Source organism: Micromys minutus, assembly GCF_963924665.1.
Source record: "Micromys minutus genome assembly, chromosome: 17".
Taxonomy (NCBI): Eukaryota; Metazoa; Chordata; class Mammalia; order Rodentia; family Muridae; genus Micromys; species Micromys minutus.
This window is the reverse complement of record NC_137952.1, coordinates 26977959-26996091: the sequence shown is the minus strand read 5'-3', so window position 1 is coordinate 26996091 and position 18133 is coordinate 26977959. Positions and strand designations below refer to the sequence as shown.

Genomic DNA, 18133 nt, shown 5'->3' with positions numbered 1-18133 from the left:
GTGTGTATCTATGCTGGGGATGGGAGACGGGAAGTGATAGCTTGGAAGACCAACATCCTAAGTCACTTGGCTCTACCCCAGCATGCATCTACAACCATCCACCCACCATCATCCCCCATCCCCATGCCAACAGGTGTTGGGAATGCAAAACAGAGACCACAGCTTGGAATAATGAGGCCTAGAGGCCATGTGGGTAAAGCACACGGTATCCTGGTGTCAGCAACAAGAAGGCCCTAACTGGCAGAGACAAGTTCCACTGAAGAGGCAACAGGAAACATCTCACGGGAGCATCCAGGGAGGTTGATCCTTCCTCCACACACAGTGTAGCAGGACTCTTTGGATTGTACTCTCTTCTTGGATTAGCTCCTGTGCAGGGCAGGAAGGAAAGAAGCAGAGGATATGCAGAGGAGTGGAAGGGACTGCCAGAATCTGAGCCAAGGGGTTATTGGGTCTTTGAGGTACACAGTTGGGACAGAAGCCAGGTCTTCTGTGAGTGAGGAGGAAGCAGGGTATGCATGCATTGTTTCTACATTCATTACTAAGTACTAGACAGATAGAAATCCAACATGGAAGGGTCTTCTGGCTAAGTTGAACTATACAAGACACAATCCCTAATGTGAATATTCATGCTTACTTGGAATGAGGCCACTAGATGTGACTCCCTTGCTTGGGAGCTTACAGAATAGCTCAAGCTTTTCATTTACTCCATAGGAGTCTACTTCTAACCTACTGTGTTGTTAACCTACTGTGTGGTAAGCGCCTCTCACATGCCCCAGGCTCAGGGGCCATGAGGTTCTAGATGTAGGAGGTGTAGAGCACACACTAAGTGTGTCTGAGGATGTGGATTCAATCCCTAGTAGTGCCTGTAAAACCACACAATTGAAAGGTTCTCAAGTGAGGGATGTAGCATTGCTGTCTAGCACGTGCAAGGCCCTGGTTTCAATCCCCAAGACAGAAAAAAAAAAACATCCGGGACCAATAACTCAACATTTTATTAGCTCCACTATAGGCCAGGGCTGGGCACAGGAACCAGGTTTCAGGTATCATCCACAGCATTAGTCTGGTCTTTCCCATCTGCCTGTTTGAGGTCAGCATCTTAGAGAAGGGCCCTGATTCATTCCTTCATCTGGCCCCTCTAAGAGTCATTATCTTTCTTCCTTCCAGGGACTGTGAAGCTCACAAAGGGCCATGTTTACCATCAGTAGAGCAGGGTCTGCTATCCCCCTGGATAACCTGACACTTAGCCCAGGTGTCTTCCCAGCCTGATGGTTGCCCTGTGGCACTGCCACCTCAGGAGATCATTAGGTTATCTTCAGTGTTCTTGGCAAGGCGGGCGGGGGTGGTAGGGAGAAGTCTGATGTTCTTTCAGATCAAAGTTGTCGTGACCCTCCCTGAAGAACAAAGGGGCGAATGGCAGACATCTTGGCAGCCCTCAAGCCAAAACATTCTCCTCTCAGAACTACCAGCACCTACCGGAAGCACCGGGCACAGTAGAGGTCTCCATCACAGCCAGCACAGCGCAGAGTAGCATCCTCATTGCAGATACAGCACCAGGGTAGTTCTTCCTCAGCCTGGAAGCAGAGACTGAGGCTTAGGAAGAAAGAGGAATGGGGAAAGTAGAGATGGAGCAGTGAGGCAGGTGGCAGGCTGCCTGTGGGGAAGTGTGGGGATGGAAGTCCATGTGAGCCTTCGTCACCTCAGTCTCTGCCTTGCAGGGTTGGACCTGGGATCTGGGAGCTGGTTCTTCAGGGATGTTAAAGCCACTTGCCACATCCAGGGCAGCTTCTTCAGTGAGCTGTGAACAGGGAGGAAAAGAACTACTTCCTTCCTGCTCTAGGCCCAGGCTCCCCTCCCACCATTTGTCTGTTTTGTGGCCTTAGCTTCTCAGTTCTTCACTGCAGTTAATCTGTTATCTGTTACCATCTTGGGGGTTCTCCTCCCTTCCATTTCTTTTCTTAATACTAGATAAGAGAGAAAAGATATCAGGGGAAGAGGGGGAGGGAGGGAAGGAGGGATAGAGAGACAGACAGACCTGGATCTAATTTATTGCCTTTTCTTTCTTCTTTGATCATGGCTTCTACAAACCACAAAATTGCAGAAACTATCTGCAGTTGGGAAAACCACACTTCTGCTAGAGCACAAGGCGACTCATGGTCAGCTGGTGAGGACCATCCAAAGCAGCCCCACATCCCACACATGGGACTAAAGGAAAAACACATTTGTACAAAATTCTCACTACACTTCACACTACCTCCTGCCTACGACTGCATATTTCCTATCTCAAGACACCAGGAAGAATAGGATCCCAGCTAGAAGGAACGCTGAGGAATGACTGCTCATGTGGCCCTGGAGCAGAGGCCAGTGCATGAGACCAGACAGCTGGTGTAACAGAGCGATGAGACAGACGCAGAAGAACAGGGTGACTGGGTGGGTAACAGGGCTACCTGCTGCATGACTCTCTGGATGACTGTCTCTTCATCCTCATCACTGTCTGGGAGGTGACAGTCCTGGAGGGTCACTTGAATGAGAGGGCAGGAACATAGGTAGAAGTGAGGTGAGAGATTTCACCAAATGGCTTTCCTCTTGCCTTCTAGAACTGTTGGTTCTTGGGGGCACTAAGTTCGAAGTTGAGAGCGGCATTCTTCTCTACCCCAGCCCTGCAAGGCTGGACTGTCAGCCCCGAGAGTGGAGGTCAGAATGAGAAGCACCAGCACCAGAAGGGACTGAAGGTTCCGCTGCCTCAGAGTCCTCATTCTCTGCTCTGCCTGTCGTATGTCACGGCTTTGCATAGCACATGACATGCGCTTTGTCAAGGGACCCTTTTATCTGCTTTAGCACTGTCAGGGAAAGCAGTTTGTGGTCTTAGCCAGGGGGCCTGAATAAGGATGCTGGCTAGAGCCTTTACCTCTGCTGGGGTCCTGTCCCTGCAATACAGCCAATCTTTTGGCGAGAGCCAGGATCCGTTCCTGCTTGGTATTCTCCTCCCGTAGCTCAACTGCTGCCTCAGCCAGCAGCTTGTTCTTCTCATCTTCCAGAGATTGGCTGGTTTGCCCCTGGGAATTTGTGTGCTGGTTCCTAGTACCTCCCTTGGTGAGGTTATTCTGGAGAGGGGCTGCTGGAAGGGGTAATGCAGTTAGGAAAGCAAAAGAATCCTAAGATCTCATCCCGGAAGCCACTGAACCCATTTCTCAACTAGTTTTAACCATACATTTTCATTGCTCAGTACAAGGCTTTTATTCATTTGTTTATTTATTTTGTTTTTTTTTTTTTTCAAGGTAGGGTTTCTCTGTGTAGTCCTGGCCTTCTTGTAACTCACTTGGTAGGCCAGGTTGGCTTTAAAGTGAGACCTGCCGGCCTTTGCCTCCCAAATGCTGGTCCCAAGTGCTAGAATTAAAGGTGTATGCCACCTCCACATCTATTCATTTATTTTAAAGACGGGTTTGCTGTAGAGTCTAGGCTGGCCTGAAACTCTTTTTAAACTTTTCCTCTCATCTATTACATCCTGACTTCAGTTTTCCCTCCCTCCCCTCCTACCAAGTCTCTCTGCCTCAGCTTCCCAATCTTTCAGTCCCATGTCAATCCCCCTTCAACCTCCCCTCAGAAAAGAGAAAGTCCTGCCAGGAACATCAGCCACATGGGAGAAGGCAACCTAGTAGTAGGAAAGGGTCCCACAAGCAAGCAAAAGAGTCAGAGACAACCCCTGATCCCACAAGAATGCCAAGCTACTCAACCACAGCATATATGCAGAGGACCTAGGTCAGACCTCTGCAGAATCCCTGCTTCTGCGAGCCCACAAATCCCAATCAGTTCTCTCTGTGGGTCTTGTTCTCTTGGGATGTCCCTGACTTCTCTAATTCCTCAGATCCTTCCTCCCATTCCCTTGCAGAACTCCCCTGTTTGCCTGAAGTAGTCTACATCTGTTCTCACCAGTAACTGGATGAAGTCTCTCTGAACACTCTGATGATGATTTTGCAGGAATGACAAACTGTAGGTCAAAGGTTTTGTTGCTGGGTTGGTGCCCCTATCCCTCCACTTGATGGCCTGGAACTCATGATTTTACCTCACAATTCTATGACTGCATGGGAAAAGAATCATGCCTGGGAAAACTAGTAATTTTAGTTGTGTCTTTCAAAGGCATGTCAACCTCGGGAGTGAGAATTTTGGAATTTTGCTTTTTTTTGAAAAATGCAGAAATATTATAATATGCTCTTGTTTTAAACACTGATGGGAAATATGGGGCTGCTTCAAATTTTCCATAGCAGCTGACTGTGATTTACCTCATGCTCTAGCAGGGGTATGATTTTGCCAGCTGCAGAATGTTTCTGCAATTATGTAACATTTGGAATTCTGGGGACTTTTCAAAGGGTATATAAATGCTACAGCCCTGAGAGGTTGTTGGTGGGTTTTTGGTTGTTGTGGGTTGCCATTTACTATGTAGTAATACTCAGAGAGACAACAAGAAGATAAAATCAGATATCCTGAAGGCAAAGAGCAATCGTGTCCCCAAGGGATTGACACCTCTAAACAACAGGATGTCTACCTATAATGCTGCTCTTTTCCAACCCCTGACTTTATTCAGGGATCTCTTTCCTTTCGTCTCTGTTGTTTCTTTCTCTATCATCTAGTGTTGGGAGCATAAAGGGCTGAGGAAAAGGAGTATAGAAAACAGAAGCAAAAGTACATCTGCACATATTGAGTTAATACTGGGTGGTTATCCTATGGCCTGAGAATTAGAATGTGAGGAACTTAGACTCAGTCTTTCAGGGTGAGAATTAGCATTTTCTGGGACCAACAGGGAGTAGTCATAATGGAAACAGCAATCTTAGATAATGGGCAGGAAGACATTTGATAGTAATCCATAGTTAGATGAGTAAAGTTATCCACAGAGACTCTCTGCGGCCGTTTAACAATTTTAGTTCTTCTGGCACATTTAAAGGCATATTTTTTTCTAGGGGTGGGGAATTGATAACTGCATGATAGGGTGCCCAGTAGCATCCCCATCTTCCACCGACCAGAAGCCAGGAGTACCTGTGAACTGTGACAATGAAAATGTCTTTAACCGAATCAGAAGGTGCCTAAGGCTAAAACCCATCCCTAGTTGGAGCTACTGCTCTGAAGACTTCATTATCACTGTCCAGGAATCTTCTGTGATGTCAAAACACTGCATAGCACGTCCTAGATCTATACTGTTCATGATGTAATCCACCAGCTCATGTGGGTAGCGAATGGTTAAATGTGGCTGGTCCGAGGAAGCAACTGAACCCTAACTTTTCACTTAAGCCTTTTCCCCACTGTCAGTGTAGGCCCTGCAGAGAGTACTCACTCAGTACTTATTATGAGCCAGGCACAGCTCCAAGCACTTACTGTATTGTTTCATTTATTCTTCATAACTTCTCTCAGGACATAGGTTTTAGCACACAGAGCTTGAGTTTATAGATGAGAAAGACTCTGAGGGGTGAAGTAACTCATGTAGGTGGTGGAAGTGGAACTCACCATGATTCTAGAGCCAGTGTAAGAGGCCCACACTGGCTCCTTTTGGAGCAAGTGCTCAGTAAACAGAAGCTCTTCAGGAATGACCATTCTCTGACTTACATTCACCTCTCTAAAGGATGGGCAAAAGAGGCAGGACATGACTTGAGCAAAACCAAGGGGACAAGTTACCTGGGGCTCTTGGTTGCCAGTTTTCATCAATTGCCACCTCAGCTGTCAACTGTGTTAGCAGATCCTGTGTCTGCTGGGCCTGGGTCCTGGTATCTGGTGCCTGGTGTGCCTGTGCAGAGGAGGGAAGCTCAGTGGGGAGGGGGCGTGGGGAAGGACACACCAAGAGTGCAGAAGTCTGAGTCAGGGTTGGATGCTGAAGAGTTTTCAAAGCCCAGGGAAAGGGATGAATTCAAGTCCACATAGGTGAGTCGGTCTGGCAGCTCCCAACAGGACTGAGTATCCACTCTTTGCTGATGCACTCAGTCCTGCTGCTTGGCCCTTGTTCTTTGGCTTAGGAGCAGGCTTAAGGCTCAGGAGGTAGGGGTGGGAGGCTTTACCAGTCCCTGCAAAGCACACGATCATACATGTATCTGGGCTTGTGAGGGGTGCTTGCCCTAGGAAATCAATTTCTCCTAAACCATCACACTCACTGGTCTCATGGTGTGAGGAGGCAGGACTCTGCCCTGCAATGCTGCAAGCCGATCCTCCATCTCCTGTGTGGAAGGAATGGGGCCCTGGACTTCATCCTTCAACGCGGCTAGCCGTGCTTCTATCTCTGCTTGTGAGGGTATTGACTCTGCAGTTGGAAGGGAGAGGATTTGTAAGGGCCAGAGGAAGCTCAGTCCTTAGTCCTAGTAGGTAGGTGCCTCTTAGGTCCCCTGGCCCAGTCCCACTCACTGGGCTTGTTTTCCTGACGAAGCCGTGCTAGACGCTCAGCGATGGCTTGGTCTTTGTGGCTCAGGCCTTGGCTCTGGGAAGTGATGGGCTTATTCTTGGCTTCCAAGGCTGCCACACGTCTGGGTGAATATGAGGTAGAGACTCTTAAGGTTAAAGAGAAAACTGAAAGTGCCCATTCACACCAGCCTGGGCCGCTATTTTCTGCAGCTTCTATTTATTTAATTCCACAGCCCAGCCCAGATGACCAGCAGGGAACGGGTTCCCAAATGCCTTTGCTGATAACTGGTTAATGAGAAGCTTTCAGGATCCAAGAGAGAAGCCAGGAGCCTCTGGAGGTGGGCATTCTCTCTGTCCTGCGCCCATTTGATCTGGAGACTGGAAGGAGAGACATGGTATCCTTGTCTTTTCCCAGCCCCCTTGTCTTCTACTCAGTACTTACTTCTTATAGTTCTGGGGTGGTGACCACTTGGAGGCAGTGTCAGAAGACCCTCTAGAAAGAGGACACCGGAAGACATTGGTGTCAGAAGTCTTGCCCTCCTACCCATTGGTAATTTCTACCCCAAATACTTCCCAGGCAGACCTCTGGCCAGGGAGCACAAGGCTACAAGGCCTGACCAGATGTTTATTGTCTGAACCCTTGCCCATCTCTCACCTGGTCAAGACTGTGTGGCACTGCTTGCAGACTTTCTGTTGTGTGTTGCCAGCCCGGGGTACCAGAGCGCTGAAGCTAAGACAGCCATTACAGAAGGCTCGGCCACAGTTCTTACAGCCATACTATAGGAAGCAGGAGAATTCATACCTCAGCCAGCCCCACTGGCTCTTCAAGACTCTCTAAGCACTCACAGAAAGAAGTAATTGAAGCTGTGACCGGATATTGAAGGAAGAAAAATGGGATCCCTAGGGTCCTGGCAGAGATGGATTTAGCAATTCCTTAGTTTCCAGAGTCTTGTTCAAATTAGATAAAACTTTAGGCAAAATTCACATGCTTTCTACCATTTTCAATTTCTTACATTGGTGTGTACTGCAAAGACAAACAAAGCCCTGTGTGTCAGGTCCACTGGCTTGTCAACAAAAAGAATCAGAGTTGAGTGCAGATCCGTGCTTTCTCTGCTCTGGCACAGATGGTGGGAGGTTTGCCTCAGGATAGGGTTGTAACAATAGCTTCAATTATTAAGTACTTAGAGTGTGTGCCAGGCACTAAGCTTGGACCTTAACATTCATCACCTAATATAACCATCATAATTTACATATGTTATCATATTTGGTTCTAATGCCCATCAGTATTATCTCTATCTTAACGGGGGCCAGAGAAATTATATGACTGTTCAAGTATTCTTTGAATAAGACAGGGCAGCTGAAATTTAAACCCTGACTCCAAAATTGCTATTTAAGCACTCCAGTCCTGCACACCATGAATCCATCCCATTTACTCCCTTGCAGCTTACAAGGAGAACCTGGCAAGTCTGTGTTGAGAAGGCCTTTTCATTTCACCCTGGGAAGAAGAGAAAGTATGGTAATCTAACCTGGGAAAAGGCAAACTGTGGATAAGGCAGATTTCAGAACATAGAGCAACAGTTGTGGTATGATGTAGTCATAGGGTATTAGAGACAGAGATGAAGAGAAGCGGGGTGGGTAGAATGTGGGTGGCAGATTCCACTTGGAGATTTAAAAAAAAAAAGTGTTTTTTTGAAAACTGACAGTAGTACACTTTACAATTTCTAGAGTACTTTCAGCTCCAGCATCTCACCGAAGCCACTTTAAAATTTTACATTACTTCTTTGTGAGAGTGTATGCGTGCAGACGTGCAGATCATGGCATGTGTGTGGAGATCAGAGAATAACTTTTAGGAGTTCTGTCCTTCCACCATGTGGGTCCTGGGGTTCGAACTGAGGTCATCAGGGAAGTGCTTTTATTCACTGAGCCACCTCACTGGACCTCATTAGACATCATCTTAACCCCGAAAACGGGTGGGCATCCGCCCCTCTTTACAGAAATGTTAACTGGGTTACTTCATCAAAACCGCGCAACTGGAAAGAAGCCTGCAAGTCCCTTCCCTTCGCCCCGTCCTCCCTTGGCCCTTCAGCTGTCTGGGAGAACACTCGCCTCCTTCTTGAAGAGGGTGAACTTGACGGCACAGCCGTAGCACCTGCTCTCCATAGCAGTTCCTGGCGCTGCAGAGTCCGTAGGTTAGCCTCTCATCAGCGCAGTGCAGGCATCCCAGACCCTCAGGCTGTGCAGCCCAGGTCCACACGCCCACCAGCGCTTTCCAGGGGCGGCCCAGCGCGGGGAATTCTGACTCTCCGCTCAGCAAGGCGCCGGCGGCAGCGGAGTGGAGCATGCTGGGAGTCGTAGTTCATTCTTCACTGCGCGCTCCTCCACAGCCAGTCAGACCTGAATCGGGATAGGCCATCCCAGGAGGCTTAGCGCGCTTGTTGGGCTGGCTCGGCGCTAGTAACCCCCCCTCCCCCGCACGCTCAGACTCCTGGGAATTGTAGTATCAATTCAACTATAGGCTAGAACCATGGCGGTGACCAAAGAGCTCTTACAAATGGATCTGTACGCGCTGCTTGGCATTGAGGAGAAGGCGGCAGACAAGGAGGTGAGAACCTGATAGGCAAAGTAGCTCTTCCGTCCTCGTGCCTGGCTCGCGCCCGGCTCCGGCTTTCTATGCTCCGCCCTATCCTGGACCGGGAGTGAGGGACGGCCAATGACTAAAAAGGGGGCCTCCGGGCATTTCCTGAAAGGCTTGAGGACCTCGTTAGGGAGGGAGGCATTGAGGACTCTGAACTGTGTGACTCTGCTGTCCCAGCTGTCCACAATGTGTGGAGGCCGGTTGAACCGGAGAACCAGGCCTGTTTTTTGCGCCTGCGCAGCATCGTTGGTCACTGAACGTTTTACCTGTGTGTCTGGAGGTGTTTTGTTTCTGTCTGTTTTAACTTCAGGTGGAGCCTAAGAAGAAACAGTCTCTAGGCTCTTGACTTCCTCCTCAGCCCCTCTTTTTCTGGATTTGAAGTTGAGTCCTAGAACCTCGGTTTTCTTTTCCGCTTTTAAAAGTATCAGATGTTTCAGCGTTCTCAGTGCGTGCTGCTTAGCGGGTTAAACAGAAGGTTAAAGCAGGTGGTGCTGGTCAGTGTGCCTGGGTGAGACAGATCAAGATGTACTTAAGGTTTCTGTTATTTACTCTCAGATTGTGATGGCAATTGTAACAGTACATGCAGGGAAGTTCATTGGATAAAAATTAATGCCCACCAGGCTGGGCATTGTGGTACAAACCTGTAATGCACTTGGGAGCTGGAGGGAGGAGAATCAGGAACTAAGGTCAGCTTCAGCTTCTGGTGGAGTTTAAGGTCAACTCTCTGAAGGAGGGAAAAAGAAAAGAAAAAAAAAAAACAAAGAAAAAGATCTTATTGATGCTCTTTGTACTTCTGGACTGCAGCATCCAAGGGTTGAATGTCAGAGTGCTCTGTGGCAGAAAATCAGGGCGACTCTATTCTTTAGTAAAGTTATGGTCATCCTGCTCAAAAAGCTTACTGAAGATTTGGCTGAAGTTAAAGTGGATGTAGAAATACCCTTTAAGCACCAAAAGCCTCTTCCACCCACTTTTTTTTTTTTTTTTTTTTTTTTTTTTTTAAATTAAGGTTGATGTTGCCCTGTCTGTCTTGGAAGTTTTGATGTAGATCAGGGTAGTTTCTCCACCTCACAGAGATATGCCTCTGCCTCCCAAATGTTAGGATTAAAGGTGTTTGCCCCATGCCCTTCTTTTGGAATTCAGGCTTTTCACCTGAATGCTTGGGATCCAAATTCAGAGCTTACAGGACAGGCACTTTACAGAGTGGACCATCTCTCCAAACCCACATCACCAACACCTCCTCCTCCTCTTTCTCCTCCTATTGTGTGTGAGTGTGTGTGTCAGGTTTACAAAAAAAAAACTAGCAGGCACAGAGACCCTATTTTAAAAACATAGACAACAGGGGGTGGGGCGGAGAGATAGATGGCTTTGTGGTTAAGAAGGCATACAATACTCTTTCAGAGGATCTGAGTTTGGGGCACCTGCAGTTGATAGCTTCTGCAGACATCTGCACTTATGTGCACACAGAACCCAAATACACAGACATATATTTAAAAAAGAACCCAACTCAGCTTAGTTGGTCCCCTCAACCCCCATGCTGGGTATGAACTTAGGGCTTTGCTAGGCATGTGTTCTATTGAGCTACAACCCAATCTTTTTGCCTGTTACTCTCTTTGACAGCAGCTGGCTCCCCTCCTTTCCAGCACTTTATGTTAGTCTGCAGTTAGTTCTGTTGTTATTTTTGTCCAGTGCCTTAATCCTTTCTGTGCTTCTTCCTCTTGAGAAGCAGAACTGGGGGCTCAGCCATTAGAGAAAATATAAGAGAAGCAGATCTGGTTGGTCCATTCACTTCAGTAGTAGTCCTGGTGACTGGTACATTGTGGGCTCTTAATAAATATCTTTTGAAGGAATGAAGAAAACACTAGAGAGACCACTATAATGGCTTGACTTGAGAATCAGGAAACCTAGAACAGTCAGTGTTGCTTTCTGGGCCTGGTTTTACCCAAATGTAATATAAAGAATTAGGGATCAGAGGGGAAAAAAAGACTTTCTGCCAAATCTAATGGCCAGAACTCCCATGATGGAAGAACTGATTTCTGAAAGTTGTCTTCTTACGTGCACATGTGTGCTCATGCACACATCCTTACATAAGTAAATGTACTTTTTCTAAAGTGAGGGATTAGGGGGGCTAGAGACATGGTTCAGCTCTTGTTGCTCTTTGGAGGACCTGGGTTCAAATCCCAGCACGCATATGACAGCTACAATCCTCTGCAAATCCAGTTCCAAGGAACCAAACACTTTTTACACAGACAGACAGACATACATGCAGGCAAAAGACCAATGTGCATTAAATGAAAAATTAACTTTTAAAATTTTAAATAAGCCAAGGATGGTGGCATGGTCCCAGCCACCATGTGGGTGCTGAGAACTGAACCTGGGTCTTCTGGAAGAATAGTCAGTGCTCCCAACTGTGGAGCCATCTCTCCAGCCCCTATTTAAATGTTTTGTTGTTGTTGTTGGTTTTAAATTTTATATATATACCAGAAGAGGGACTCAGATTCTATAATAGATGGTTGTGAGCCACCATGTAGTTGCTGGGAATTGAACTCTGGTCCTCTGGAAGAGCAGCCAGTGCTCTTAACTGCTGAGCCAACTCTCCAGCCCCTAAATGTTTTTGATTATATATAATTTTTTAGATTTTAAACTGGGTGGTGGTGGGGCATGCCTTTAGTCCCAGCACTCGGGAGGTATCTCAGAGTTTGAGGCCAGCCTGGTCTACAGAGTGAGTTCCAGGACAGCCAGAGCTACACAGAAACCCTGCCTCAAAAAACAAAATTATTTTAGGTTTGAAAATTTTATTTTAGCTTTAGTTTTGTTGTTTTTAATTGTGCATGTGGACTACATATTGAGTGACATCTGAGTTACAGTTATGAGTTACCTGATGCGGATGCTGGAAACTGAGTTCCAGTCCTCTAGAAAAGCCATATATACCCTCTTGTCTGCTGTGTCATTTCTTCAGCCCTCTGTGACCATTTGTTTAATGTTTATGAACTCAGAATGGTTTTTACATGTAGAAAGTATTGTAACAAGCAAGCAAGAAAAATCATACAACAACAACAAGAAACAAACAAAAACTCAGAACAACTCAATTTAAAATTTAGGTTAAAGTGTGGCTGGAGAGGTGATTCAGTGGTTAAGGGTAAAGAGGACCTGAATTTCATTCTTGTCACCCAAGTTGAGTAGCTGACAATCACCTCTAGCTCCAGGGATGGAAGTGGGGTATGTACATCTGGCTTCCTTGGGTACCCATACCTCTGTGCAGATAGTCACACTCAGATACAAACACAGGCTTGAATGGTAAAGTGCTTACCACATAAGCATGAGGACCTGAGCTCATCCCCAGCACATAGGTAAAATCTAAGTGCACACCTGTAATCCTGGTGCAGGGAGGATCCTGGGGCTTGCTGGCCAGCCAGTCTAGCCAAATCAGTAAGCTCCAGGGTTAGTGGGACCATGTCTCAAAAAATAGCTGTGCTGGGTGTTGTAGGGTAGGTCTTTAATTCTAGCATTTAGGAACCTCAGGCAGGTGGATCTGTGTGAGTTCAAGCCCAGTTTAGTTTACATGATCTACATGTCTCTAAATAAATAAATAAATAAATAAATTAGGATGAGATACTTCTTACTGTTAGCTAGGGTTTTGAAGCCAAAATCAGTGCACACATACATATTTGAGGATGTGGTGTGACTATAGCTTAAAGATATGAGGATTCCTCAAGATGTTAAATATTAAATATATGATTGTCAAATAGTAATTGTGGTGTTTGAATGAGACGTCCCCCATAGTCTCGGGCATTTGAAAACTCGGTCCACAATTGATGGCACTGTTTGGGAGGTTTAAGAGGTGTGGCCTCTTGGCGGAAATATGTCACTGGAGGCAGGATTTGAGAGTTAAAATACTTTAGTCATCAGCCAGGTTCCTTTAATCCCAGCACTTGGGAGAGAGGGGCACCTGGATCTGTGAGTTTAAGGCCAGCCCAGTCTACTGGTCTACAGAGCAAGTTCCAGGACAACCAGGACTATACAGAGAAACCTTGCCTTCAAAAACCAAACACACACACACACACACACACACACACACACACACACACACAAACAAAAAACCCACCAAAAACTCAACGCTTTGATCATTTCTAACGAATTCGCTCTGCTTCCTGCGTGTGATTAGAACCTAAGCTCTCAGCTTCTCTTCCGGTCTCCATACACGCCTGCTGCCATGCTTCCACCATGATGGAGGCCGTAGCCCAAATAAACCCTTCCTTCTAGAAGCTGCCTTAGTTGTGATGTTTTATCGGGTTCTGGTGGAGCCAGGGCTGTCCTTGAACTCCCAGGAGGTGGAGTATGATGATTCTGTGCACCTCGGATAATATTTGTCATTTTATATGTGGCTTATTTTAGGGCTGAATTCCATTGTATGGCTGTGTGTTCAATCTATTGAATATTTGGGTTGTTTTGCCTGTGTATAAGGCTCTTGTGGATATGGCTATACAGATCTGGTTGAGGCCTGTATTCTATGTGTAACTCAGTGGTAGAAAGCTTGCCCTGAAGTTTGATCTCCAGCACCTCCAAAATATTAAAAAATGTCTTTTGGATATAACCCCAGCACAGCTGCTGGGTCGTGAGTTGGTTCTGTGTGTAGTCTCTGAGGAACTGTGGTACTGCCATCTGCAGCAGCTGTACCATGGCATCTCTCCAAAACCTGTTACTGTCTATTTTCTGTTTTGGGGGGGAACAATGAATTAGGGTGCTTAAACATATGTATTTATTTATGTGTCTTATGTATGGGTGTTTTACCATCATGTGTGTGCACCACATGCATGCACTGCTTAAGGAAGTCAGATGGTGTCAGATCCCTGCAACTGGAGTTACAGATAGTTGAGGACACCTTCAAGTGCTGGGACTTCAGCCTGTTTTTGTTTTTTTGTTTTGTGTTTTCAACTTACCTAACAGACCTGTTTTAGGGACTTTTACACCTAATACTTATGCTAGAACTTTCTTTGCTTTGGGCATTTGGCCATCTAATTGACCACTGGGAGCTGCTTTCCCTAATGAGGTGTTTCAATTAATTGTCCTGCTCCAGCTGTGAGCCCCCAGCTGCATGTTATGTTAATGTCATTTGCTCTCTGTTGGCCTCTCCCACCAGGGGATAAAAATCCTGGCAGTGGCTCCTGTTTTGTTTGCTGCAGTTTCTGGCTCCTAGAACAATGCCTAGCACTTGACCAATGTTCAGTAAACACTTGGCGAATGATTGAATGAGCAAACAGTGTTGTTTTCAGGCTTAGTGAAGTTAGTAGACCAAAGGTTAATGTATATACAAGACTATGATTCATATTACACAGTGACTCACAGAAAGGCTGTACTGATTGACATTCCCACCAAGTAGGTATAAGGTCTCCTTCTCTCTGCTTGGATCCTTGACATTTGACAGCAGCACACCAGGTACCCCAGTACCTTGCCTAGGGCAGGCACACCCTGAACCTTCATAAAGTCAGACTCTCTTTTCCTTCCTTCTTACTTGTTTAGATAGAAGGATGGAAGCATTTCCTGTACACGTTTCTTTTGGTGTGACAAAGCCAGGGCTTTGTCTATAGCAAGCTTGCATCTTCCACTGAGCTGTCACTTAGCCTGTAAGCATTTTTATTAAGTGCCTACTGGGTGTCAAGCTGTGTCTGGTGCTGATACAGAGGTGAATAGAAGTTCTCCCTGATGAGTGGCCACTGGTGTCTTGTTTCTAGCCTCTGTTCCTTTCTTCGGGATTTTTCCAGAAGCTCACATTTTCTTTTTTTTAAAGTTTTATTTTTTACAAGAAAAAAAAAAAGGTGTGTCTGTTTGTTGTTTGTGTGTACATGAAGGCCAGAGGCAGCTAGATTACAAGTGTGAAGGCCAGAGGCTGCTAGGTTATGGGTAGTTGTGAGCCACGTGATGTGGGTGCTAGGAATTGAATTCAGGGCCTCTTCAAGATCTTAACTGCTGAGCATCTCTAGCCCCAAAGCTTACATTTCCCAATCAAACGATGGATCCTACAGACACCTACCATGCATAAGGTGGAGTTTTTCTAACCAGTCTTCAGTAAGGTCAAGAATTACTGCTTATTGTAGCTGCCATGGTTTGAAGGTGGAGAGATATGACTGTCGAGCGGCCTGCACTGCTGTGAACCATAAATGTGTCAGTAGTCTTTGTACTCACAGGCAGTTGTGGCTAAAGAGGGGAACTTCGGAGCCAAGGCTGCCTGAGTGTAGTTCATGACTTAGCCCACGGGTATCCGTGAACAGTTAATTTCTCTGTGCTTTGGTTTCCCCATCTGCCCCATGGAAGTGACGATGGCTTCCTCCTGGTTGCGTAGTTGTGAGTCTGGATTCATACAAAGCAGTACAGCCAGCGCCTTAATCTCAGTGCCCAGCACACTGCCAGGTAGTTCTAGCTGTTGTATCCTCGTTGCAAGTTCTATGTTTGGGTTTGTGAAACAGGGTTTCATGTAACCGAGGTCTGGCACGACTGATCTTCCTGACTCTCCTTCCCAAATATTGAGCACCATCATGACTAATTCATTGCACATTTTAAAGCTAAATATTTACCTGTGAGATATACATCTGTAATCTCAGCAACTGGGAGGCACAAGCAGGAAAATTACCTAAAATTTGGGGCTATCCAGGTTCCTGTTCATAATTCCAGGCTATCCATAGTTCCAGACCAGCCAGGGCTACATATTAAGATCCTGTCTCAAAAGCCAAAATAAGAGTCGACAAGATAGTTCACCAGGTAAAGGTGCTTGCTACCAAGGCTGATGGCCCAGTTTGATTCCTAGAAGTCAAAGTTCTAGTGATAGGAATTGGAGAGAGCCAACCAAGTACTGCGGTTGTCCTCTGGCCTCCAGTGGATCTCCATGGAAGCAGAGGTCAGTGTAGAAGGGAGACAGAGATCAGGATTGCATGCAAATCAAATTGATGGAGTTTATCACCATAGACAACATCCCAGGCAGTCATGGTGGGAAGTGAGCCCTGAAAAAAAGTCACATGGGATTTGTCAGCTCAGACAGTGTTGTAACTCATCAACTGGGGAGAAAGGAGGCTCAGTAGAACTATACAGGGGAAGTATTTTAGGAATAAGAAGAAAAACATGGGACTGGAGAGATGGCTCAGCAGTTAAGAGCACTGACTGCTCTTCCAGAGGTCCTGAGTTCAATTCCCAGCAACTACATGGTGGCTCACACCATCTGCAATGAAATCTGGTGGGCCTGATGACAGTGACAGTGTGTGTTTACATAAAACAAACAAATCTGAGGAGGAGGAGGAGAAATCATGATTGCCTGGATCAGGGAAGGCTTCCCTGAAAAGGTATTTTGTCCAAAAGTTTAGGGAACAAAAGATTACCAGCATAGTTGGAAGCTAGAGTGAAGTGGTGAAGACCATTTGCTGTTCTTGTGGACCTAGGTTTGGTTCCCCACACGGATGGTGTAGCTTCAACCATCTGTAATTCCAGTTCCAGGGGATCTCTTACACGTGCACCAGGTACACACAAAAACACCCATAAATGGGAGAAATAATCAGCCAACCAACAAACAACCAGAGGGAATCCTCAGGATTATTTGCTAGTCATTGGTCTACAGAGATTCTAAAACAAGTCAAGACTGTCAACTGACTGAATGTCAGGCTCAGACTAGGACTCGGTTTCATAGTCTTTCTGTGTGCTTTTCTTCTTCTTCTTTTTTTTTTTTTTTTTTTTTTTCTTGATGTATGTATGTATGTATGTGTGCTCTATCTGCATATATACCTACATTCCAGAAGAGGACATCAGATCACATTATAGATGGTTATAAGACACCATGTGGTTGCTGGGAATTGAACTCAGGGTCTCTGTTTTTAGCAACCCAGCCTTTCATTTGAAGCCTTTTGAGGGGTATGCACTGTTGGTCTGCATTTCCGCCTCACTGCTGGGCTGCTGGGCTTCCAGCAAGGTACTCAGGGAAGGCAAAACTGCAGTGTAAGATAGGGGTTCCAACCTGTGTTTTCCTGGGTGAGAAACAGTGGTGGCTGGGACAGATGCTGTGATTCTCTAACTTTAATCTGGCTTGGCCCTGAGTGAGTGCCAGAAGTGCAGAGGGGCTGGAAGTAAGGCCTTCTACGAGAGATGTAGGCATGGCTGTTTGGGATGAAGGCTCCAGGCGATCCTTGATGAAGGAGACAGTTCTTGCTTGTCCAAACTGTTTTATTCATGGTGGATGAGAATGCATACATCTTACTCAGGGTGAACCAGAGATTAAATAAATATCTTTTGCAGGAAGGGATGCCCAGGAAGAGAAGCTCATTGGCTAAACACTTAAGGCCTATCTAGATACCTCGATAGCATGGAGAACTCTAGGTTGTCATAGTCCTCTTAGTGAGGTGTCATGGTCTCACGTTCCAGGGCAGGTAGTCTGGGCAGGAGCTGATTCCAGTGCCTACTGTTCTCAGTTATGAGATTTACTGGGGTTTTGAATCTGCTTCAACCTTACTGGTTCTGTCCACTCGTGCGGGGGATCACTGGTGTGTGATTCCATGCTTCACCAACCAACCGTATTTGTTAGTAGGGTTTTTTTTTTTAAGATTTATTTTTATTTTGTCTGAATGTATATCTTTGTTTATTTGTGTGTGTGTGTGCCTGTGTGTGTGAGTGTGTGTGCCTGTATGTGTGTATGTGTGTCATACATACCTAGTGTTCATAGAGACCAGAAGAGAACATTGGATTCCCTGAAACTGAAGTTATGGACAGCTGTAAGCCTCCATGTAGGAGCTGGGAACAGAACTCCAGCCATCTTCGAAAGCTGAGAGTGTGCTGAACTGCTGAGCCATTTCTTTATAAGGTTACTGATCAATTTATTTAAGCCACACATTTTTGATACTATAGCATGTGGTACATCAACATTATTTCATTTTTCTTGTTGTTTTTTTGTTTGTTTGTTTTTCGAAACTTATCTCACTATGTAGCTCTGGAACTTGCTATGTAGTTCAGGCTGACCTGGGACTCAGAGATATCCTCCCATCTCTGCCTCCCTTGTGCTGAGATCAAAGGTATAAATCACCATGCCCACGTCAACATTGTTTCTTTATTAAAAAAAATGTTTAAAATCATCAAGGATTCGAGAGATGGCCC

The 18133-nt window shown here is 46.0% G+C and overlaps 2 protein-coding genes across 7 annotated transcripts in view; one reads left to right on the top strand and one right to left on the bottom strand.

The window, feature by feature from the left end:
• Positions 1-244: 244 nt before the first annotated feature.
• Positions 245-8687, bottom strand: ZFYVE19 (zinc finger FYVE-type containing 19). 3 transcript variants are annotated; one of them, XM_080930998.1, is made up of 11 exons: positions 8482-8687; positions 7031-7152; positions 6818-6868; positions 6379-6497; positions 6132-6277; positions 5662-5770; positions 2906-3115; positions 2445-2518; positions 1697-1795; positions 1474-1571; positions 245-366 (listed from the first exon to the last, which is right to left on the bottom strand). In XM_080930998.1, exons 1-11 carry the CDS (start codon positions 8533-8535, stop codon positions 360-362), a joined length of 1089 nt encoding a protein of 362 aa, XP_080787124.1. In that variant the 5' UTR covers positions 8536-8687; the 3' UTR covers positions 245-359. The 3 variants fall into 3 exon arrangements, with proteins under 3 accessions (XP_080787124.1, XP_080787122.1, XP_080787123.1); XM_080930996.1 differs by lacking the exon at positions 245-366 and adding an exon at positions 976-1391; XM_080930997.1 differs by lacking the exon at positions 245-366 and adding an exon at positions 976-1391 and having other exon boundaries at positions 2906-3112.
• Positions 8688-8873: 186 nt separating this feature from the next.
• The window catches only part of DNAJC17 (DnaJ heat shock protein family (Hsp40) member C17), a 32144-nt gene continuing 22884 nt past the window's right edge, over positions 8874-18133 (top strand). For all 4 annotated transcript variants that reach the window (XM_080931304.1, XM_080931302.1, XM_080931305.1 and 1 more), the window contains exon 1: positions 8874-8977. In XM_080931304.1, coding sequence (XP_080787430.1) covers positions 8900-8977 — 78 coding nt within the window. In that variant the 5' untranslated portion in view covers positions 8874-8899. The remainder of the gene's footprint in view (positions 8978-18133) is intronic.

Bases quoted from the DNA above. Each gene is read 5' to 3' on its own strand.
- ZFYVE19 (XM_080930996.1), bottom strand. From the start codon at position 8,535: ATGGAGAGCAGGTGCTACGGCTGTGCCGTCAAGTTCACCCTCTTCAAG. The intron at 7,153-8,481 runs GCGAGTGTTCTC...TGCTTCCTATAG, and splicing joins TCACCCTCTTCAAGAAGGAG to TATGGCTGTAAGAACTGTGG. The intron at 6,278-6,378 runs GTGAGTGGGACT...TTCCAACTGCAG, and splicing joins TCGTCAGGAAAACAAGCCCA to AGTCAATACCCTCACAAGCA.